Source organism: Schistosoma mansoni, chromosome 6 (assembly GCF_000237925.1).
Source record: "Schistosoma mansoni strain Puerto Rico chromosome 6, complete genome".
Lineage (NCBI taxonomy): Eukaryota > Metazoa > Platyhelminthes > Trematoda > Strigeidida > Schistosomatidae > Schistosoma > Schistosoma mansoni.
This window is the reverse complement of record NC_031500.1, coordinates 19602330-19627144: the sequence shown is the minus strand read 5'-3', so window position 1 is coordinate 19627144 and position 24815 is coordinate 19602330. Positions and strand designations below refer to the sequence as shown.

General features: G+C 36.2%; 1 protein-coding gene across 1 annotated transcript in view; it reads right to left on the bottom strand.

Moving 5' to 3' along the window:
- The window catches only part of Smp_164130 (dopey-related), a gene marked incomplete at its 5' end in the record, with an annotated part of 67740 nt that overhangs the window by 4856 nt on the left and 38069 nt on the right, over positions 1-24815 (bottom strand). The window contains 14 exons of the mRNA XM_018798534.1: positions 493-637; positions 1785-1946; positions 4273-4313; positions 5465-5607; positions 6289-6441; positions 8318-8529; positions 10257-10366; positions 12833-12918; positions 15102-15480; positions 16342-16408; positions 18884-19140; positions 20818-21101; positions 22835-23122; positions 24229-24411. Of these exons, the coding sequence (XP_018653466.1) occupies positions 493-637; positions 1785-1946; positions 4273-4313; positions 5465-5607; positions 6289-6441; positions 8318-8529; positions 10257-10366; positions 12833-12918; positions 15102-15480; positions 16342-16408; positions 18884-19140; positions 20818-21101; positions 22835-23122; positions 24229-24411 (2510 nt within the window). The remainder of the gene's footprint in view (positions 1-492; positions 638-1784; positions 1947-4272; positions 4314-5464; positions 5608-6288; positions 6442-8317; positions 8530-10256; positions 10367-12832; positions 12919-15101; positions 15481-16341; positions 16409-18883; positions 19141-20817; positions 21102-22834; positions 23123-24228; positions 24412-24815) is intronic.

The window sequence follows — 24815 nt, the reverse complement described above, 5'->3', positions numbered from 1 at the left end:
CCCAAACAAGTAGTCTACACCTATCAGCATGGCTCAGTCCATAGGTAACTTTTAGTAGTTACCATTAATTGAATGCTTCATTTGGATGCTATATATATGTAAAATAAGATCTCCTTTCTAGTATTAATAATACTAAGTTTTGTTTACTTGATCTGTTTTTTTTTCAAATTTCAGTTATCAATGGGCATTTGTCAAAGATTTAACTTTTGATCATTTAACTAACCAAGAAGAAATGACAAATGTCACTACATTGAATAACGACAACAATAGAAGAACATCGTTTCTTCCATTCCTTTCCGATGTTCTAACACAAATTGAAGTAAGTTTTATCAAAATGATTACATTTCATTTGTAATTGAAAGTGTTGTGATAAACATCAATTATTTGAAACGCGAATATATGAATTTAAATTATATTCGCGTTTCAAATAATTGATGTTTATCACAACACTTTCAATTACAAATGAAATGTAATCATTTTGATAAAACTTACTTCAATTTGTGTTAGAACATCGGAAAGGAATGGAAGAAACGATGTTCTTCTATTGTTGTCGTTATTCAATGTAGTGACATTTGTCATTTCTTCTTGGTTAGTTAAATGATCAAAAGTTAAATCTTTGACAAATGCCCATTGATAACTGAAATTTGAAAAAAAAACAGATCAAGTAAACAAAACTTAGTATTATTAATACTAGAAAGGAGATCTTATTTTACATATATATAGCATCCAAATGAAGCATTCAATTAATGGTAACTACTAAAAGTTACCTATGGACTGAGCCATGCTGATAGGTGTAGACTACTTGTTTGGGATTCGCGAGATGATAGCAACCGATGGTTAGAGACCTTGAATGACATGGCTCAAAATCGTTCGCAATGGCGAAGGTGCGTCCACTCCTCGTGCTCTACGGAATTCTAATCATCTGAATTCTTTATGTCTCTATCTTTTTTCTCTCTCGAAATTTATTTCACTGTGTTATACTCCTTCAATAACATTTTCAAACCCTAATCTTTCACATCAATGCTTATACTCTTACTACTTCTACCACTATGGGATTTGAATCGACAACTTCATCTCTGTGCTAATGTGGTATGGCAACTTAAACTGATGTACGTACGTACGAAGTTCTACGTTGTAACTGACTGATATAAATGTATCACTCTATGAGCTTGAAATAAAATCTTTGATATGCAATACTTAAACGCTAAATGAAGAACAGCTAAAAGTACTGAATACTATATGTGTATTGAATATTGATAATATTCTGAATAACTTTGCTTGAAAAGGTAAACCAGTACTTAAATTAAAAAAAATAAGGAGAAAAAACTAAACACTAATTGTATTTTTATAGTTGAATTCAAGGGTTAAATGAAGCTAGACCACTATAAAAAACCTGGAAGCACTGGACGGTTGTTTCGTCCTAATGTGGAACTCCTCAGTAGTGCGTATTCATGATCCCACCTAGCGAGGTTCGAACCCAGGACCTATCAGTTTCACGTGCGAACGATTAATCTCTAGACCACTGAGCTGGCATCCAACGGTGCTGAGGAGTCCCACATGATGATATGTATTAATGTATGCCCATAATGAGTGTTTCAAAAAATATGATAAACATATTGTAATGTTCAGACGTGTACTATGCCCTAGAATGACCACATATATCACCGGTAATAAAAAAAAGGAATATCCAAAGAACTGTTGTATCTTTATCATACAATCTAGATTCCGGTATTAATTGATTGAATCCAACAATTCACATTTATGAAATACAGATTATTACTTACTAGGAAAATTGTGGCAGCCTATATTCTGGATATAATAAACTAGTAGCCAATAATTTACATGCACTAATATATAAATTCATTTGTGAAGTAGACAGAAACGATGATGATGACGATGACGTGGTGGTATCAGGTTTAACTTTTCTTGATTGAATTTTAGAAACGCTAAAAAAGTGCAAAAAATGGTGGGGGGAGGCAGAACTTGTTAACGAATGAAGATTTTAAATTAACACGACAACATTGAATAAAACATGTTCAATATGATAAAGAACAACTGGACTGAAGTTTAATACATTTTTGCTGCAATTTATTATTATTTATTTAAACATATAAATATTGGTACAAGGAAGCACCAGTGTTACGTCTGGCCGATTGTGAACGCCTATATTCGCTTCCCTAAGCTAGTTCCGTATCCCCGAGCTAGAACTATACACCGACTTGAAGACCAGAGAAAAGGCACAAAGTGTGAGGGAAGCACTTTACTACAAGGTTCATTCATGTACAGAAAATATAGGGATTTTATAGTAATTTAAGAGTCCTTGAGTTTTACTGAAAGTTCTAGAATACTGCTAAACATAGTAGCAGTGTGTTAATCAGCCAATCAGGATCTCCACATGTGACTTTTTCATTCTCGTTATTTTAGAACCATAACTTCACATAACTTCTAATTAATTGCTGATTGGTTGAAATGCTCCTTGATGACTCTTGGTTGAAATGCTCCTTGATGACTCACGGGCTTGTCATGTCGCTTGCGAGAAAATTACAGGGTCATCCCAACAACCAGATAAATATGCGCCTCACAAATTTCATTTGATTTGTGTGAGGGCTGTGATACTGCCCAGGTGCCCAAACCGAAGCAGGTGGTTTTCTTAAGTGGCCACAAACGGAGCCTTTGACCTAGAGATCTGATCCACAAGGTAGTGGAGCATCTTAAGGAGATGCAGTCCAATGGTAGCCGGTGACCAACGATTGATTCATACACCATTTGTTCACTCAGGATACTGGAGCCCATGTGCACCATTGGTTTGCAATCAGGGTTTTCCAACTCCCATAGGTGGACTTTCCGTGTCCACCAACCCGGTTAAAGCGCCGGGCTTTCGCTTTTCGTTCTCTCAATTTTGTAAACAACAGTAATGCCACGAGAAAGCAGTGAGTAGGACTTCCCTATCAGAGGCTATAAACGTGTGGCCATATGAGAGCATTTCGAGAGGGAGAGCGTACTCTCCCCACTCTCGGCCGTACCAGGGCATTCGGGGGTTGCAAACGATTTTTTGTATACGACTATATTCCTTGTAACTATAGTAATTATTACTCTGATGCAGATGTGAAGGCACGAACTGGCGAATCAAAGGTAACATTCCTACAGTTAAAAAACAGGTGGGACTTGAGAGAACTGTCAACCAACATCAAAGTCAAATTTTTTGAGTACAAACGTTAAGACAATTTCATTGTACGGGGGTAAAAGTTGGATAGCTACTAAAACTACTATCAAACATATACATATATTTATAAATAGTTGTCTATGCATGATACTCGATGTCCGTTGGCCGGACACCATTAGAAACAATCTACTGTGGCAGAGAACAAGTCCGCTTCCAGTCGAAGAGGATATTAGGAAATGATGTTGGAGGTGGGTAAGACATTTGGGAGGGACAAATTTAAATCGCTCTTTTCGGCAAGTATACACTGCATGCGACAAGCCAAGTTAATCTACACATATCATAGCATAGTAGAGATGACATTCTAAAGATCGAAATGGTCAAGTTAAACCATTCATAAACCGATGAATGGAATAGATTGATAAGTTAAAAAGGAAGTAGACGAATTCCAACAAAAAATTGTGGCCGAAAGTTATGGAGAAATTGTAGAAGGTTAAATGCCATGTATATATTAGATAACCTTCTTTTCTTATTATCAGAAGGGGTTTTGTGGAGATTTAGTATTTTCATAGTTGAAAGTGTGAGTCAATTGAAGCTAGACCACCATGGAGAACCTGGAAGCACTAGACGACCGTCTCGTCCTATTATGGGACTCTTCAGCAGTGTGCATCCACGATCCCTCACTCGCGAGATTCGAACCTAGGAACTACCAGTCTCGCACCAGAGCCTTTAACCGATAGACCACTGAGCTGGTCGGCATCCAACGGTATTGATGTCTAACTTCAACCAATCCACGAAGTTGAACAACCATTCACCAATTGTCCTCAGTGAGTTGATATCTCACAACAGACGTGGTTTGAACTCCACTGGTCACTGCTTCTCACTAGAACTCCAAGAAATACCTCTCGAAGTCAGTCACTAGTGAGCATATTATTATTATTATCAGAAGGGGTTTTGTGGAGATTTAGTATTTTCATAGTTGAAAGCGTGAGTCCTAAATCACCCAATGAATGATATAATAAATAACCCCTAACTATGAAATGTGAACATACATTTCAATTAGAAAGTTCACTCTATACTAGAGAAAAAAAATACACAGGAAAAAAACTCACCATTCTTGAATTGCTTGAGATAAGGATTTGAATGTGAGGAACTACAAAATATATAATAAATATAAAAGAAAAAGAACTTATAATATGAAAAAGGAGAACATCATAGGAATTGGAAGGTGAAAAAATCAGTGGTCATTGTCTTTAAACTGTCTAAATCGTTGAGAACACACTAATTGAAGGTGGGAAGTACTTCCGATACGCAGTTTGAATATCATAATCAAAATCATCTTATAACAATTATCATGGAAACATCAGTGAAGATATCAGTTTATAAGTAGCTGATTAGGTTCTTTAAAGATATCTTTCTAGCTATACTAAACAAATCATGTATATATGTGGGCCAAATATGTGTTCTGATTAAACTGTGTAATCAGTTCTTAATTTGCTTTAAATTTTAAAGTCATATTTTGGTTACTGCGCCCCCGAATGCCCTGGTATGACTGAGAGTGGGGAGAGTACGCTCTCCCTCTCGAAATGCTCTCATATGGCCACACGTTTATAGCCTCTGATAGGGAAGTCCTACTCACTGCTTTCTCGTGGCATTACTGTTGTTTACAAAATTGAGAGAACGAAAAGCGAAAGCCCGGCGCTTTAACCGGGTTGGTGGACACGGAAAGTCCACCTATGGGAGTTGGAAAACCCTGATTGCAAACCAATGGTGCACATGGGCTCCAGTATCCTGAGTGAACAAATGGTGTATGAATCAATCGTTGGTCACCGGCTACCATTGGACTGCATCTTCCCACGATGCTCCACTGCCTTGTGAATCAAACTTTTAGGTCAAAGGCTCGGGGTGTGGTCCCCTAAGAAAACCACCTGCTTCGGTTTGGGCACCTGGGCAGTATCACAGCCCTCACACAAATCAAATGAGATTTGTGCGGCGCATATATATCTGGTGCCCCCTCTGTACCAATATTTATGTGTTTAAATAAAAATAAATAAAATACTGAAATTTACAATAGTAGTGAAAGGTACAACTAACTAAAAAAAGATACATTTCATATGAGAAGAAATACAGCCAAACTATTTATGAGGACTCTTCCACACCGATAGATGATCATGGGCAACAAGTACACAGATGCACATTCAGGCATCACTAAATGGCAAGAGATACGACGTTTAAAAAATATATTCATTCATTAAAACAAATAATTAGGTAGAAAAGAAAAAGAAGCAAAGTTATTAAACTGACCAATTCCGGTACAACTATAGGCCATAAAGAATTCAGTTGTATAGCTGACATACGAGATATTAAGACACGAGCAAATAAAAATACTTGAGTATGAACCACTGGAATGATGCCTTGACCTAAACGTAAACATTCAGCAAGACGTTCTGTAGAGAAAAGGAAATAATAGAACAATCAGACAAAGAGTAAAAATGATCTAGTTGATATATTGAACAATGTAAAAGTCATAATGACAACACAACATGTTTTGATCGAAGTTCCTGTACTACATCTACAAATTACTACTGGAAAACAGAAGTATCGAGGACTCCAAATAGATTTTTAGATAGATCATTATTTTTATAGTTGAAATCATGAGTCAATTGAAGCTAGACCACCATGGAAAACGTGGGAGCACTGGATGGCCGTTTCGTCTTATTATGGGACTCCTCAGCAGTGCGCATCCACGATCCCGCACCCGCGAGATTCGAACCCAGGACCAACCAGCTTCGAGAATAGTTGTAATTTGGATAGTGTAGATTATCGGAACTACGTGATATATTAGCGCAATACATCAGACTGTTCGAAATGTGTTGTGCTCATATATGTAGCATAGCTCTAGTAATTTTTGTCTTTTTATAGCGTTATCCCAATTTATCAAAGAGATAATTGTAATAATAGTAATAGAATGGATGATATAAGTGGGAAATATTCTGACATAGAGGATAAGGTCTAGGTTAATTATCCAAGGTTATCACCTTGTTAACTAGCTAGCTAAAACAACTATTAATGGACGGAGGGAATGAATGAAAAACATTGAAAAATCATTTTGACAACCATACACGTACCTAATAAATCAGGCATTGCTTTCGCATATTGATCCGGTTCGCTTGCATAGACTAGATAAGATAATTTTTTCAAACAGGCAGCACGTTGATCATATTCACTCTCTTTACTAGTAAATAAATTTAAACCACCCGGTTGAGCGAATACAAGACGAGCTGGAAGGAAATTCGAAAAAAAAGGATACTGCATACTTCATCGACTTGCTATCTTAGGTATAAAACAAACAGTAAGTGAAGTAAGGATTTGATTGCGAAATGTGGGTCTTAAGTGCTGTTAGGGGTGTATAGCCAGTTTACACTCCCAGGATAACACATAGTGAAAGCATACTTCTTATCTAAGTACCAACCTGCCTGGCGTGGTAGGACCTGAAAGAAACAAGCGTTCAAGCCAACATACCTCCATTATGTCATCACGATATGTAAGCATTAACACCATATCAAAGTAGAAGCGGGCAGTGACATAATTATTTGACAATTTAACGGGACATATTCAAGAAAACTGTTTACTTTATCTGAAACGGCAACCAGGTAACCTGCGTCGGACTCTTAATGACAACTATTTTGAGTAGGGGTGTCAGTTTCGATTCAGTAAATCAGGATTACGTGTCTTAGACAGTTATGAATTTCAACTACTCCACTGATTATCTTTGCTCCAAACGGTAGAGAAAGTAATCTGGTGTTTGAACAACCTATGTTCTGGTTTATCATACTATAGAAAATGAAGTTTAGATGGATGTTCGAAAAACAATAGATGTTATAAATATCAATTATCACAATAAAGGAAAAAAAGATTATTTAACCGTGACAGGAGTAAATGATTGAATGAGTAATCAGCATAATTAGAACCAAAATTAAGTTACTAGGTAGGCATTTCAGTTCTAATTATAACAATTATACACATAATCATTTACCGTTCTCATCGCGATTACTTTATTATGATTTCAACTTTTAGGCTTTTTCAAGCTGACGAGAAGACGAAGGATAGAATGAACAAATCAGAGAGGTATACTTTCAATTTTAAAGTAATTGGTGTCTTTCCGGAGATTTAACACCATGTCATGCAGTCTCAAAATCTGAGACGTCACTACTGAGCTATGCGTGCCGTGAATGATCTCCTGTAGGACTGAAACATGTGCAATTAACTGATCACTGAATAGTGAGCGATGTCGTACCTGTCTAGTCCTTTACTATTGACTGTAAGGCTGACTGACTCGGGATAGAACCGAACAAGGAGCACCAACTCCAGATGACAAGTACGCCTTGCTGACAAGTACCAAAGAGCACAAAAACTAGGTTTATTGTTTTATGTTGACTACCTCTAACCATCTAATATCTCAATATAGTGAACTCGACGTCAAGTCACTTAGACTAATAAACACATTGAAACTGAACTGATAGCTTTATATCTCTAGTTACTCCTCAGTGACCGATCAGTCGTAAATCAAGTCCCTCTGCACGAAAGTTTAGTGATATAAGAAAAAACAGTTTAGTTCAAGAAATGTGATAGGTTTATGTATATCATTAGTTAATTCATCACTCAAAAACTGATATGTTTCTAACAACCAGGATATTTTTTTTAATAGAAGACAGAAATCCATAACATGTTAGTTACTACCAACGGGAATGTAGATAAAAGAGGGACCATCAAGCTCGGTTGTCAAAGAATCGTCAATTCGAGCTCCGAAAATCATGTAAGGACAATTACACTACTTAATATTTACAAGTAGTATGATTTTCGTAAAAAAATTACCTGCACTTCATAATTGAGGATGCTTGAATTTGCTATGGTATTGAAATAAAGGAAAAATTTAATTCCAAAATGAAGTGAAAATTACTCGCTTTTCTGTAACTAACAGATATATGGTGGTGTCTTAATAACCGATGATTCTATGATTTCGAGGAGGTAACGAAAAATATATGTTTTGTTAAACAAGACGATGAGCAAAGTCTATGTTTGTTGGGGGAATCTCAGGCATATCAAAACTACTTCACATGATATACCCCCCCCCAAAAAAAAAAACAGTTCACATACCTAATGCTTCTTTAAATGTACTTTTATCTTGTGTCATTAAATTGTCAATAATTAAATTCCAACTTTGTAATGCAACTGGACTCATTTGAAAAAATATTGGTTCATAAAATAAATCCAAAACATCACGACGCCATGATTTTCGTGTATATTGATAACTACTAATAGATGCAATTAATTTACTGGCTACAGTAAAATGATCTGAATTATTTAATCTAAAAAGGATTAAATTTTTTGTCATTCAAATAGAAGGAAAATATGAATAATATAATGTAGGAAGATAATGAATACAAGATTAGAAAATGGCAATATACAAACATTTATTATTTATTTAAACATATGAATATTGGTAGAAAGGGGCACCAGATATATATGCGCCACACAAATCTCATTCGATTTGTGTGAGGGCTGTGATACTGCCCAGGTGCCCAAACCGAAGCAGGTGGTTTTCTTAAGTGGCCACAAACGGAGCCTTTGACCTAGAGATCTGATCCACAAGGTAGTGGAGCATCTTAAGGAGATGCAGTCCAATGGTAGCCGGTGACCAACGATTGATTCATACACCATTTGTTCACTCAAGATCCTGGATCCCATGTGCACCATTGATTTGGAATCAGGGTTTTCCAACTCCCCTAGGTGGTTTCACTGTGTTCAACGGCCCTGTTAAAGCGCTGGACATTCGCTTTTCGTCCTCTCAATTTCGCAAACAATAGGAATGCCACGAGAAGGTAGTGAGTAGGACTTCCCTGTCAGAGACTATATACGCGTGACCATGTGAGAGCATTTCGAGAGAGAGCGGACTCTCCCCACTCTCGACCGTACCAGGGCATTTAGAAGGCGTCAGTTAATCCAACTTTAATGATTATACTGAAAATTGTTGGAATGGAAAGAGAATAATACTAACTGATTAGTTCTTACACAGTAAAACTTTAACAAGTACTGAGTCGAACCACACTTTGTGATGTAGGTAACAGGTAGTGCATTAGGCTGTTGTCATCTTTGCTCATGAAAATTTAGTGGCTTGTACTCTTTGTGAATAATAGTGTAGATCATCATGATGGGAGTTAAAATGCTGAATTATAGTTTTAAATTTATAAACACTAAATTCAAACAACATCAGAACAATAGATATCTCAACCTACATTAACCAACGTACTTCCATTCGATCAATAAAAGTAAGCAAGTCTCTTTATCAACAATTTCACAACCTGTTGTTGTATGCTAGAATAACAATTACGAACACAGTAATATTATTAATAATACTTGGAAGTAGACAACTCTCAACATTGTGATATATTTCTGGTTCTTCTTAGCTGTAGATGATTTCAGATACCCTTAAACTGAAGGCTAAGTTATATCCTAGTCACTGCCGAGAAGATGAATGTAAACAATATCCAGAAACACACAAGTAAATTTCGAATGTCTGTCTATGAATTCAGCACTATAAATTGTATGTTTTATTTATTTAAACATATAAACATTGGCACAACGAGGCACCAAACACATATGCGCCACATAAATCATTCTATTTGTGTGAGGGTTGGGATACTACCCGGGTGCCCAAACTGAAGTAGATGGTTTTATTAGGGGGCCAAAACCCGAGCCTATGACCTGAAGGTCTAGTCCACAAGGCAGTAGAGCAATGTCAGGAGATATACTCCCATGGTAGTCAGTGACCAACAATAGGTTCATACGCCATTCGTTGCATCACGATTCTGGAGCCCATATACATCCATTGGTTTGGAATTAGGGTTTTTCAACTCCCCAAGGTGAAACCTCCGTCTCCATCAACCCGGTTAAAGCGCCGAACATTTGCTTTTTGTCTTCTCAATTTCGTAATCAACACCCCCGCCACGAAGAAACTGTGAGTTATATTTTATTTAAAAAAAGATAAAAAATAATGACACAATTACATCATCATATTGAATCAAAATGAACTTACGTTCGAACACGAAGATAAGGAAAAATATTGCACAAAATATTGTTTAAAAATGTTGATACACGATCTTTTTCATCACTTTTATATACTAAATCCAAAAATATAGCCATATTCTGTGTAAGTTTTAAAAGATCGCAGCCCCCCCCCCCGCAAAGGTTGGAAAGAATCAAAAACAAAGAAGCAATTTTGAAATGGCGCAAACTTCAAATCATATTACAAAATTGTAAAACTGAACATGGCTAAGAGATTTCTTCAAAGGACAAAACATATAAATGAGGAATAACAGTGAAAAACATTGGCTGTTCTCCTTGACCATAGTAATTACCTAGAAGAGATCTTCATCATATATAACTGGAACTCAATTTCTGCCGGTAGAAGGAGCTCAATATCATAAAACTTTTATTTATATACTGAGCCGGGGTACATGTTAGGTTCTAAGTTACTTTTGCCAGACTGGGTAACAGGAATATGAAAGTCGACAGTGTACATAGTTCAATACTGGACGATTTCATGCAGTTGGTTTCCTTGACAAACGTTTGTGAAGTGTCAATAACGAATTACAATTGCAAAAGATTTCATTTATTTGCACAAATCAGTAGGTGTATGAATGAGTCAATGAAATGAAATGAGTTCACTTCATTCCACAATGTTCGTTATTCTTGTTTAACAAAATATTAGAAGTGATAGTGGAGGAGTTCCAGTTACAAACTATAAAAGTTATTTGTCAATATGTGAATTTTCTTCATCAGTCAGTCAGTCAGTTACAACGTAGGACCAGGCACATTTATGCATCGGTCCAAGTTGCCATACCTCGTTAGCACAACAAGATGAACACCGGATTCATAGAAATAGTTAATGTATTGGTGGTAGTATATAAAAGATAGGTTGTATATAAGGATATAGTATAGGAAGGAAGAACGTTCTTCATATAACCTGACGATTCTGTGTTTGACTTATTATCCAGTTATCGTGGATACATTTTGCTTAAGTGTTTAGAAAGTAAAACCAGTTTAGTGCTCTGTAATATCCAGTAGTTTCCCAGTCACAGGTTAATCCACGATAAGAGCCAAACTGTAGGTCAGTAGAATTATTTTCGCTTACATTTCACATTATTCTTTTATGAATTTAGATCTGTACAAAGATGTCCGAAAACTTAAATTATTGCACGTAACTCATAACAAAATTTTCCATGATAAACTAAGTAGAAAATCAGTTAAGTGATTTCCATGTTGGTTAAACATGGTTGTGAAGATACATGACTTGAGAAAAGAACCGAAGTTGTGCTGAGTTCTCTATAGTGGATGGTTCATCATCGTCGTAGTGTACATTGTCGTTCTTTACAATCAAAGAAGGCTACTTTCAATATTTGTGAAAATGATTTTTTTTTCTACAAAGCTACATGAATAAAGCGATCGAGTTGAAGTAAACAACATTGCTAAAATTACCGTTCACAAAGCTCCATTTTTCTAATAGTATGACAGATAACGGTTAACCATTAATCCGGTCCCAGTAGGGACCGGAGTCAGACAAGGTTGTCTACTCTCCCACTTCCTCTTTCTTCTGGTGATTGACTGGATTATGAAGACTTCAACATCTCAGGGGAAACACGGAATACAATGGACTTCTCAGAATCATTTAGATGATTTGGACTTCGCAGATGACCTAGCTCTCCTATCTCATGCACACGAACAAATACAGACAAAGACAACAAATGTAGCAGCAGCCTCTGCATCAGTAGGCCTCAACATACACAAACGTGAAAGCAAGATCCTCAAATACAACACAGCAAACACTAACACATTCACACTTGTTGAGGAAGCTCTGGAAGAGGTGGAATCCTTCGCGTACCTGAGAAGCATTATCGATGAACAAGAAGGATCAGATGCAGACGTAAAGGCGAGGATTGGCAAAGCAAGGGCAGCATTTCTACAATTGAGGAACATATGAAACTCAAAACAACTGTCAACTAAATTCAAAGTGAGAATCTTCAATACGAACGTAAAGACAATCCTACTGTGCGGAGCTGAAACGTGAAGAACTACTACAACCACCGTCAAGAAGGTACAAGTATTTATAAATAGTTGTCTACGCAAAATACTCAACATCAATTGGCCGGATACTATCAACAACAGCGTTTTATTGGAGAGGACAAACCAGCATCCAGCTGAAGAGGAAATTAGGAAAAGACCTTGGAAGTGGATCGGACATACATTACGGAAATCACCAAACTGCATCACGAGGCAAGCCCTAACTTGGAATCCGGAAGGCCAAAGAACACATTACTTTGGGAAATAGAAGCAGATATGAAAAGGATGAACAACAACTGGAAGGAACTGGAAAGGAAGGCCCAGGACAGAGCTGGATAGAGAATGCTGGTAAGCGGCTTATGCTCATCGACGAGGGGTAACAGGCGTAAGTAAGTATTAGTCAGGAATTAAAATGAACAATATTTGGTCCTCAAATCTCCTTACTCTTACACACACTTATAACGATGATAAATAAAAGCAAAATAAATGGGACTGATATGAAAATAAAAAACCCAGGTTAAGATTGGTTTCTTATTTGAAAAATAAAACTACCTCTGTTAACAACTCAATAGCTTGTATCGTCACATCGCTGCGCATTCGAATACGCGTTATTTCATTTGACAACAAATTCACAGATGCTATAATATTGTGGGAAAGCAATACAAAAACCAGAGGATAAATTAAATAGACCATATATTGAAGGATTTACAATAATTTTAGTATAAGGATAAGCAAAACTACGTAAAGTTGAAAGATTTTAATAAACAATCATATTTTGTGAAAGATTGGGGTTCAGTATTATATGTAACCGATGGACAGATGCAACATAAAACAAAACTACAGTTTATTATCATATCTCATGTTATCCATAGTTGGATAATTTACAATTGATTGATCACCGGGTGGTGATCGATATCATGAATGTCAGGTCCTTCTCAAGTGCAGATCAAATCCTAAGACACGATGAAAATGATGACGAACATAGAGATTACAATTTTCTTTTAACATCTGCCCCCAAATGCCCTGGTACGGCCGAGAGTGGGAAGAGTCCGCTCTCCCTCTCCAAATGCTCTCATATGGTCACGCGTATATAGTCTCTGACAGGGAAGTCCTACTCACTGTCTTCTCGTGGCATTCCTATTGTTTGCGAAATTGAGAGGACGAAAAGCGAATGTCCAGCGCTTTAACAGGGCCGTTGAACACAGTGAAACCACCTAGGGGAGTTGGAAAACCCTGATTCCAAATCAATGGTGCACATGGGATCCAGGATCTTGAGGGAACAAATGGCGTATGAATCAATTGTAGATCACCGGCTACCATTGGACTGCATCTCCTCACGATGCTCCACTGCCTTGTGAATCAGACCTTTAGGTCAAAGGCTCGGGGTGCGGCCCCCTAAGGAAACCACCTGCTTCAGTTTGGGCACCCGGACAGTATCGTAGCCCTCACACAAATCGAATGAGATTTGTGTGGCGCATATATATCTGGTGCCCCCTCTGTACCAATATTTATGTGTTCAAATAAAATAAATAATCTTTTAACATTTAAAACATTTGATTAAAGCTGAAAATGCGTGACATTTGAAAAAAAAGTTGTCTTCGATAAACTACTTCCTTAAAAAAAATGGAAACATCAGGTGGTGAGTAATGACAGAATAAAAAGTAGGGTTTAAGAAAGGAAAGATTAGTTGATCGATGAGACTATAAAACTTATACATGATGTAGCTACCGCATACTCAGACACCCAATGTTGGCTGATTTAGGAGTAAGTTTACGAAGATTCCAAGACGAAATGAATCCATGGATTTTATTGACTGTTGAAAACTGAAACATGCCATTCAGTCGTAAACAACAAAAGATACTTGTACTTTTTATCAAGTAGTTCAATTTATAACGATATACCATTATTGGCGGCTTGTTTAAACATCTGGGCTACCTGTTCCTGTCATCTAGATATTTCAAAAAGTTATCATTATGCCTATTAATCGCACAACCTATTCAGGTGCGTTTCTGAAAAGTGTAAAACCTTTCGCTGTAAAGGTTACAGAAGGCCGTAGTTGCTGGCAATATGCAGCGAGAAGAATGTACATTATCCAGATGTCTATTGACTGGGCTGCTAACTTCTAACTGGCGATCACTCAATATTTATCGTCAGGAAGGATGAAGAAGTAAGAAACGGAAACTTGTTGAAGTACGTTGTGCTGAGAATTCTATATTATACCAAAAATATAATATTGAATAAAGCTAATAATAATAATAATAACAGTTCACTGCCACTGTAGACAAGGAATACAAATGTATACAGTTGTTATAGGAGTTATATTTTCACTAATCGAATTTAATTCACTCTATTAATGGTGAAAGGTGACAATCTGTCATAGGACAATACCTATACTCATAGGTTATATTGTTGTGTTAGTAATGGAACATCACTAGCGAATACTTAGTAAGTATGAATAATCAGTTTCAACCAGTCTACCAAATAACTTCTGTAAATTAATAATCACTTGCTTCACATCAAAAAGACTTGTAAGATTAATATCAACATTACATTCAAGTTGTGTTACGATATATTTCTACTGAAGCATAACTGTAGATTAACTAAAATGTTTCTCCAAGTGATGTCGTCTGATCTAACAACCAACCCGAGAACACTAATGATGATAAATGTGAGCTTATTCTCCTCCTTCATAAACTTCACACATCGACAATGTCGTTTTGTCTATCTTCGCTGTTCCATTTAACCTAGAATAATTAAAACGCTACATAAATATAAGAGTATTGAAACGAAAAAAACAAAACAAATAATGTATCTAACTTACAATGCCGTGATTTTGAATAACATGATGAAGGCAATGGCAGTGATATTGATTTATCATATAAATCTTTTACAAAAGATTGTTCTACATCATCCAATGAATCACTTGCATTATTAAATTGTCCAAATGAATGTGAATTTGTTAAATCGGATGATCCACTTCGTATTTGATCAGATTTATTAATAGGTTCAAAAACTTCCGATCCTGAAAGTGATATACGATCAGTTAAATCGATAGAGTTTGAAGGTTGAGAATATGTACATGAATTGGTCAAATCACCATCAAGTTGACGAACTTGTAAAGTTTTACGAAACCATGATGGTTGATGCAATGCAGATGCAGCAATAGCAGCTGTTGTTTCAAGTAGTCGATGACATAATTCCTAAATAGGAAAATAAAGAAATTAAGCGGAAAAGTTAAGAGTAGAGTAGTGCTTTTATCACTTTTGTTTCGTGCTAAAAACCCATCCAGAATCTCATCAAAGAGTCCGAAGATTAAAGCTCGAATACCGAAAAATGAAGAAAACATTCATACATGTGACTTAAACTTTGAAACAAATGTGTTTATAAAATCCATTGTTTGAATGCTTTATTATGATATATACTACTAAATAATCGTTCTTCATAAATAACGTAAGCGTCCGAAGAAGTCAATACCACCAGTTGGGAAATGTAAAGATTGTATGTTGATTACGCCCCAAATGCCCTAATAAGGCCGACGGGCGGGAAGAGTCAGCCCTTCCTCTCGAAATGCTCTCACATGGCCACACGTATATAGCCTCTGTCAGGAGAGTCCTAGTCACTGCCTTCTCGTGTCGGGGGTATTATTTACGAAACTGAGAGGACGAAAAGCGAATGTCCGGCACTGAAAACGGGTTTGCGGATACGACGCGTCCACCTAGGGGAGTTGGAAAACCCTGATTCCAAACCAATGGTACACATGGTTTCCAGTATCCTGAGGGAACAAATGGCGTATAAGCAATCGTTAGTCATCAGCTACGATGAGACTGCATCTCCTTATGATGCTCCACTACCTTGTGGATCAGATCTTCAGGTCAAAAGCTCCGAGTGTGGCCCCTCTAAGAAAACCACCTGATTCGGTTTGGGCACCTGGGAAGTATCACAGCCATCACACAAATCTCATTTGATTTGTGTGACGCATATATATCTGGTGCCTCCTTGTACAAATATTTGTGTTTAGGTAAATAAATAAATAAATAAAGAACGAAGTGTGGACAACATACCTGTAACTCTTTTTGTTCTCGTTTGTCATCGCTAAAATTGGATGTTTCTAAAAACTTGCTGAAGATTCTAACAAAAAAAGCATTCAAAGAAAAATAACAATTAATTATTCTCATTTAAAGAAGATAGTCAAACAAAATCTTTTATACAAGATAAATACAAAGATCATTTAGGAATATCGAGTTATCACTATATGGCAACTCATTTCATTTACAAATCGAAGTGCTATAAATGAAAATAAAACTTTATAATAAAGGGCACAAAATGAGGCTAAATGGGATGAAAATGAAAAGAATACTATTGCACAACAACAAGGATGAATTATGGCCATGGTAACAGCGTACCATAAGGTATAATTACCAGACCGAGGAAATGCTTAAGTACTCTTTACCCTACTATTTATTACAAAGTAGTATAGCATGACATACGAAAAAGTCAAAGAGGCATTAAACATATCAAACAATATTCAAATATATCTTTTAAAATATATTCAAGAGTGCTGGAGATATAGGAAGTATCCCTATGAATATCCTAGAATTTACGAAAGATTACTTATTCCAAGCACCTATTTCTTTACAACTTTAAAGAAAACAAGAACATAGATTTAAGCAGAACCAAACGAATTCACTTTTGTTTCGTTAGGTTTTCGTCGACTGTTTACAAACTATAATGTTTCAATATCTTTTGTAACTTCGATTTTCGAAAACTACACATTGTAAGCGGCTGACGGGAACCTACTAACACAAACTGAATCAACTGTGATCAATCGTTAGGGAGCCGAGGTAACGTCTCAGATAGTCAGTAGAGGTGAAGTTTTAGTGCGTACTACATATACGGACAGATATAAGCAGTGTGTATCAAGAATTGAAGTAGGATTCTTACAAACAGAAGAGAAATGAAAACAAAAATAGTTGGTGTAGCAACAGGAATAGAAGAACGATAGATTTTATTATACAAAAATCGAGGAAGATATAAAAATGGTGTATCCGATGTATTGTTGTCAGATTTTACAAATGTGGTGTGTGATTTCGCATAATTCTATGATCATTACAGTGCAAATGTATTCATTTTTTGAACTCAATCTTCTACGTTCACTCCATTCCTAAATCTTAGAAATCTTCAGTAATTCGATTCCATTTGCTATACAGGTTGTTAATTGCATCTCATAATACTAATGTACTGCAGTAGGCTAAAACCTTGAGTATTTGTGTCAGTCCCTATGTTGGCATATTTCATGTATCACTGATACTGACCAAAATAGCAGTATTAAGTGACAGTGAATATTATTTTCGAATAATATGCGACACAAAAAATGCACTAAACATCCAGTTGATAAGTCTCAAATAGAACGAAACGCGCGTTCTAGATTTCACTGCTAGGCACTATCAATCTTTGCTAAAATAGCTTGTGACTTCATGTAATATCGAGGCTGTTATAACGTATGGATGTCTGTTTGATATATCGATTGCTTGCGCGTGCCCTCTTAATATATAAACGTCCAATGATACATAAAATACGTACGAGCAGTCTTGATTGCGTATCGGCCATGCTTTCTGCCTAGCCCAGCCAGTTAAGTCCAGGACAAAAATAACAGCCTCGGCAATATGAATCATTATTTACAAACACACTGGGTTTTCATACAAACCAAAGTAATCAATAAACTGATTGTAACTCAAGAATCGTATGATAATAAGTCAAAGGCCAAAATAAAGCTAATGATAAGAGAAATACGAATATGAATAGTTCAGTTACGTAATAATTGTACAATAGGAAATAGGCATATTACATTGATCCATAAATAGACCTAAAAGTTACCATTCGTAATTCACCGGGGGATATAACAGAGGCAATCTGCACAGGATGCACATATGCCAATAAGAGACTAATCATCAGAAGGGGGTATCATGGAGATTTTAGTAATTTTATATAGTTGAGATCATGAGTTAATTGAAGCTGGACCACCATAGAAACCCCGGAAACACTGGAAAGCCGTTTCGTCCTATTGCGGGACTCCTCAGCAGTGCACATCCACGATCCCGCCTCGCTCTGGTGCGAGACTGTTAGGTCCCGGGTTCGAATCTCGCGAGGCTGGGCTCGTGGATGCGCACTGCTGAGGAGTCCCACAATAGGACGAAACGGCCGTCCAGTGCTTCCAGGTTTTCAATGGTGGTCTAGCTTCAATTAACTCATGATCTCAAGTATATAAAAGAGACTAATCAATCACAGACCTAAGATACAATCAAACAACACCAAGTGAATTTAAACTTCACCCCATTGCACATCTTAGTGGCTATCGGGACTGAGTAGCTAAGTGAACAACGCTATGACGTTTGAAGTGAACGGCACTGCGTTCAAGTCCCAGAGTGAACATCAACTCTGATGCAGATACATTCGACTTATGAGTCCCATATAGGACGAAACGCGCATCCACTGTTGGCCACTATCCATCTTTGCTTGTAAACAGTGTCAAATCAATTCACCATCAACATAAACACCACGAAACAACAAAAACAAATAATAAACACAACTCAAAATGTAACATACTTGATAAGAATAAATATTCCTGCTGGTGATAGGCCCAATATACTACTAGTAGTAGTAGTAGTAGTAGTAGAAGTTGTTATATTCATTATATTAGTATGATTATAATTAATAATTGTTGGTAAATTAATTAAATCTCTTATTAATATAAGTAATAAATCAGATGATATAAAATCTGATTTCATAATAAGCCATGCATAAAATAAATGTAATAAATTAGTTTGTAAACGAATTAGATTTATTCCAGAATTTGTATTTGACTAAATGGAAAGAGAAAGAAAAAGAAAAACAACAACAACAACAAGAATAAGTAATGAGAATAAATGATTGAGATCATGAGTCAATGGAAGGGATCGTGGATGCGTATTGCTGAAGAGTCCCACAAGAGGATGAAACAATCATCTAGTGCTTCCACGCTTTCCATGGTGGGTCTAGCTTCAATTGACTCATGACCTCAATCATTGAAATTACTATCATATCCACGTAACCCCTTCTGATAAAGAAAAAAAGTAGTTTAAGAAAATCAATACTTATTTTATCTTTACAAGACAACATAGAAGTTATCTCTTTTAAATAGAAAAAAATACTGTTCATTACTGCAGATAAACAACACAACTATTATGTCCGAATGAAGACTAAAGGTGTAGTGAGTTAGAATCTGACTCCAATTTAGATTGTATGAATGATTGTTGTCAAAATATACATCCTGTTTACTCGCGTATGTAATACATCACTTATTCCGCGTTGATGAATAACGGATTTTGAATACATATATTTTGAACACTCATTGATCTGGATAGAAAATCAGAGGGATGAAGCGAATAGGAGAGAAGCGAAAATGATGCGCATTGGAGATGGCGGGTAAGCCGACTCGAGAGAGCGAAGCTTTAATGACGCACATTGGACATGGCGGGTAAGCCAACTCGCTTTAACCAAGCGTCAATCGATATATATAGTCAGATAAAATATAAGTTACAGGCATGTGATGAATAGGGTAAGAAGTGTACACACACACGCTCTTATAAAAAAAAACAATCAGGATTGATAAGTGAATAAATAACAGGGTGAAAACGTGGCTCAAGATGGATAGATAAATTGGCCTGCCCAGAAACTATAATATGGTATATGGGCTTAATATATCCATCGACACTACAAAGGAACGGTAACTTCCAAGACTAATTTATGGACTATTATTATGTATATTTTTAATGTATAATAACTAACCAATCAGATCATATATATATATATTCCTTTTATCACAAGCTTTCGCCTTACAAATGTCATAAGATCGGTTGTCATTTATTTTATTTTATTTATATTTATTTATTTAAACACATAAATATTGGTACAAGGAAGCACCAGATACATATGCGCCATACAAATCTCATTCGATTTGCTTGAGGGCTGTGATACCGCCCAGGTGCCCGAACTGAAGCAGGTGGTTTTCTTAGGGGCCCACACCCGGAGCCTTTGACCGAAAGATCTGATCCACAAGGCAGTGGAGCATCGTGAGGAGATGCAGTCCAATGGTAGCCGGTGACCAACGATTGATTCATACGCCATTTGTTCCCTCAAGATCCTGGAGCCCATAAGCACCGTTCGTTTGGTTCTCGTGGCACTACTGTTATTTACGAAATCAGGAGGATGGAAAGCGAATGTACGGCACTGTAACCGGGCTGATAGACACGGAAAGTCCACCTAGGAGTAGCACTTCCCTGGTAGAGGCTATATACGCGTGGCTATGTGAGAGCATTACGAGAGGGAAGGTGGCTCCTCCCCAATCTTGGCATTTGGGTTTCCATTCAGCTAACACACACCAACTTGAATATTATGAGAATATGATCAATGAATTCATTTTACTAAACAATTCTCATTTATTCATTCAAATGGGAAAACAACATAAATATAATTTAGACAAAACAAACAAACGAACTAACCATAACTCTACTACCACTTGTTATCAATGATGTTTGTATTTCTTGTGATGGTGAATATGAACCCATTGTAGAAGATGTTAAGGTAGAATGATAAGAACATTGAATAGTATTAATGATTGGTACTAGAAATGAATTATTCAATGGACGACGTATAGAATCTCGTAGATTATTAATTAATATTGTTGATGATATAATAGGACCATAATGTTTATCATCATAAGTTCGACCACTAATTAAATCTAATAAACTAATTTGTTTTTGTAGTAAAGGAATAGAATACATTTCTAAAATAAAGAGAGAAAATAGAGGGAAAGAAATGTAACTTGTTTCTATCAATGAAATATAATACAGAGAGATATACTAGAAACAATGAACAAATAATGGTGAAACTATGATTTAAGGATGAGCCAATCAGAAGCGTTTAAGGGATTTCAAGGTCACGGTGCCAATTTCAGTACCTCATGCTCATGTACGATAGAGAAGACTTGACAATTAAGCGGCTACAACGAATGAGACTACTAAGAAGTTGCTGTATTTGTAATTACGTGTATTAAATGACTTGTAAACCTTGTGCAAACTACCGTGATGTTGTCCATCGATGTAATATATGTCGAAGGATGACGTTAGCTACAATAGGAACCTTTATCGCTCGATCCAGATTGAGACTGAGGCATATTATAATAATTGCCAAGAACTGTATAATAAAAGCACCAGTAACATTGGCTGCAATAATCGCAGATATTACTGAAGCTTCGGCTGTTCAGTGGTATGTGTATTGTAAGGACATATCCATAATAAAAATGATAAATTTACACAACCGGAGACATACAAACCATATTGAAGCTATGTGGTCGAGGCTGAGAGGGTTTTTGTGACCTTATCATGGTTCAAGAGACCAACTATTATGGAGCCATATGGATGAGTTCCTCTATGTTATGCATTACGATTTTGGAACCTTTGAATCTTTTTCTAACCTTGACAAGTTTTTGGACCACATAAAAGTGTATCCAGTTTAATTATTTGGTTTTGTATAATATATTTTTCCGACTGTTTACTGATTGGCTAACATTTCTCATGGAGGACCCATCTAGCGAAGTTGGAAAACCCTGATTCCAAATCAATGGTGCACATGGGCTCCAGTATCCTGAAGGAACAAATGGCGTATGAATCAATCGTTGGTCACCGGCTACCATGGGACTGCATCTCCTCACAATGCTCCACTGCCTTGTGGGTTAGACCTTTAGGTCAAAGGCTCGGGGTGTGGTCCCCTAAGAAAACCACCTGCTTCGGTTTGGGCACCTGGGCAGTATCACAACCCTCACGCAAATAAGTGAAATGTTTAATTTTGTGTGGCGCATATGTATCCGGTGCCCTTTGTATCAATATATATGTGATTAAATAAAATAATAATAATAAATAATAACATTTCTCAAGGTCATGTTAGATTTGTTCAAAGGTCATCCATAAATTATAGTCTCGCCCAAATAATCATAACTAAATCCTAAAGATGACAAATGCAATTTTGTAACTATGCTTGAAGTCCGTGAAAATTGAACTTTTTTTCTTTTTACTGAAAGATAGGGGTTCAACAAATCATCCAGTATAAACGTGTATCAATCGAAGCTATCGCATATAACATTAACATAAAGATTAAGAAATTGATATAGTATCAATAGAATGAATACACTTGGTTAGATGCTCAATGGATTTCATGTGATGAATCCAATTATAGATTATAATTATTTATCTGGTTCTAACAGCTTCCAAAACTATTACGAGCAATAGGTCATGTCTTTATCCGTTGGGTACAGTTACCTGTACAAAACACAAATCAAAGATTTTCTTAATTTCCCATGTTCAGCTTGCTTTTTATGGCGACACTGTATTTTACACCGAATACAGTATTTCGGTTTTACGATATCATGTGTAACTATGTCGTTGGATAAAAAAATACTCTGATGGATTTGAGACTAACTGTACATTACATTCTACATATACATACATAGAGAATACTTACCTGAAGTACCATTATCCCTTTTCATTCTTACAGGTATAAGCATATCCAATGGGCCATAGTTTATAAGTGCATCAACTCCAGCAAGCAGACCACCAGTTTCAATATCAAAAGTTGTATTTGGCCAAGCTACAGCAGTTGTTATCAATAAGAGATCTGGATGTTGTGTTGCGATAGGCTTTAATAACCGACGAATAGCCCCACGAACAAGAGTAGCTGAACCAAGGCTAATTAATGGAGATAAACGTTCAGAAGGAATAGGTGCGTTTAACAACGACCAATGTTCTTTATCTAAAAAGTATATTGAATGAAAAGTTTGAAAATACCATTAAGTGATGACTAAAATAATTAGTGATAGTTAACTCCTTTCTGATTATTTGATAATTCCCAGTGATAAACTAAGATTAATTCATATATATAGCTAATGGGAGAATAGCTTATCTCGATTACACTATATCTTATTTCTGAGTTTATTACTTGTTGGCTTCAATTATTTGTTCCAGTTTTTGTTTATAGCACGATACTACTTACTATTATTCAGTAGTTTGATCTATACTGCAACAAAGTAAGAACGCTAATGATCCCAGAATATGATAATTTCGGTAATTGTGTTTGGTTGCTTTCCTTTCAGCTGCACACAAGCTAAATATGTTTAACTAGTTCCAATCATCGGAACAATACTGAAGGTTGAACTCTCAAACAATGAATAATGTAAAGGAAGCTAGGAGTTGAAGCTTTAAAAGTTTTTTTTATAATAAAAATCGCTTGGGGTAATAGTTCTAGAGTATGATCTAACTTTACTAATTAAACTAGAGGAATATTCTTGGATAAAAGAGGACGTGTGAGTTGAATTCAACATATTTTGACTACAATGAAACCAAAATAAGAGAGGTCAAAATGTTACCAAGGCAGTTGAAGGTGTACTATTGGTTCTTTTTCAATATGAAGGTTAGACTCATAATATGGAATACAACTGTTCATTGATAACCTAAAAAGAAATCATTGAATCAACGTTTGCCCCTTTGTCTAGTAGGTGTTATGCTATTAAGCCACGCAGGTAATTATCTATTTAAAAACGTAGAAGTTTATGGAATACGCTTATTAAAACAAGAAAATTGAACAATGCTCATGCTATAGCGTTGTAACCAATGAATTTATTATTCTCCAATGTAAAATGTATGATGGAAGATATATCAACTAATCTTTGAATTACTTAATTCTAAACATCCTAAGACCTGAGGACAGTCAGTCAGTCAGCTACAACCTGAGGATCAATATGGATCAATTCAAGTAGATATATCCAACGTAAATATATCAAGAGGAAATTGACAGGAAGAGAAAACAGGGTATTTACATACATTAAAAAAAAATCACAGTCAATATAATATGTCTTCTACCTGGATAACGACTAGTCATTGTACAAGTAGATTTGTAGAAGTTTCCTTTATTTAATTGACAAAATGGTGATTGATTAAGAGTATTCCACAGGAATGATATGCTTGAAATAATATCAGGCATTAAACGTAATACTTCCATTTGAGCTTGAACATATGGATGCAATTCAGGATTTAATACATCATCTTTAATATTCACATTTTTAGAATTCTAAAATTATATTAATAGAAACAAATATATAATAAAAAGAATGAGTAATTGATAAAGTAGAACTAAAAACATTACGAATATTTTATCCATGGGTCGTTCAAAAATTGATTAGCTTCAAGCCAATAAACATTATTCAAATTATCAGAAGGGGTTTTTGTGGAGATTTAGTATTTCTCATAGTTGAAAGCGTGAGTCAATTGAAGCTAGACCACCATGGAAAACCTGGAAACACTGGACGGCCGTTTCGTCCTATCATGGGACTCCTCAGCAGTGCGCATCCACGAACCCGCTCAATGGTCTATCGGTTAAGGGCTACGGCTCGAGACTGGTAGGTCCTGGGTTCGAATCTCGAGAGTGCGGGTTCGTGGATGAGCACTGC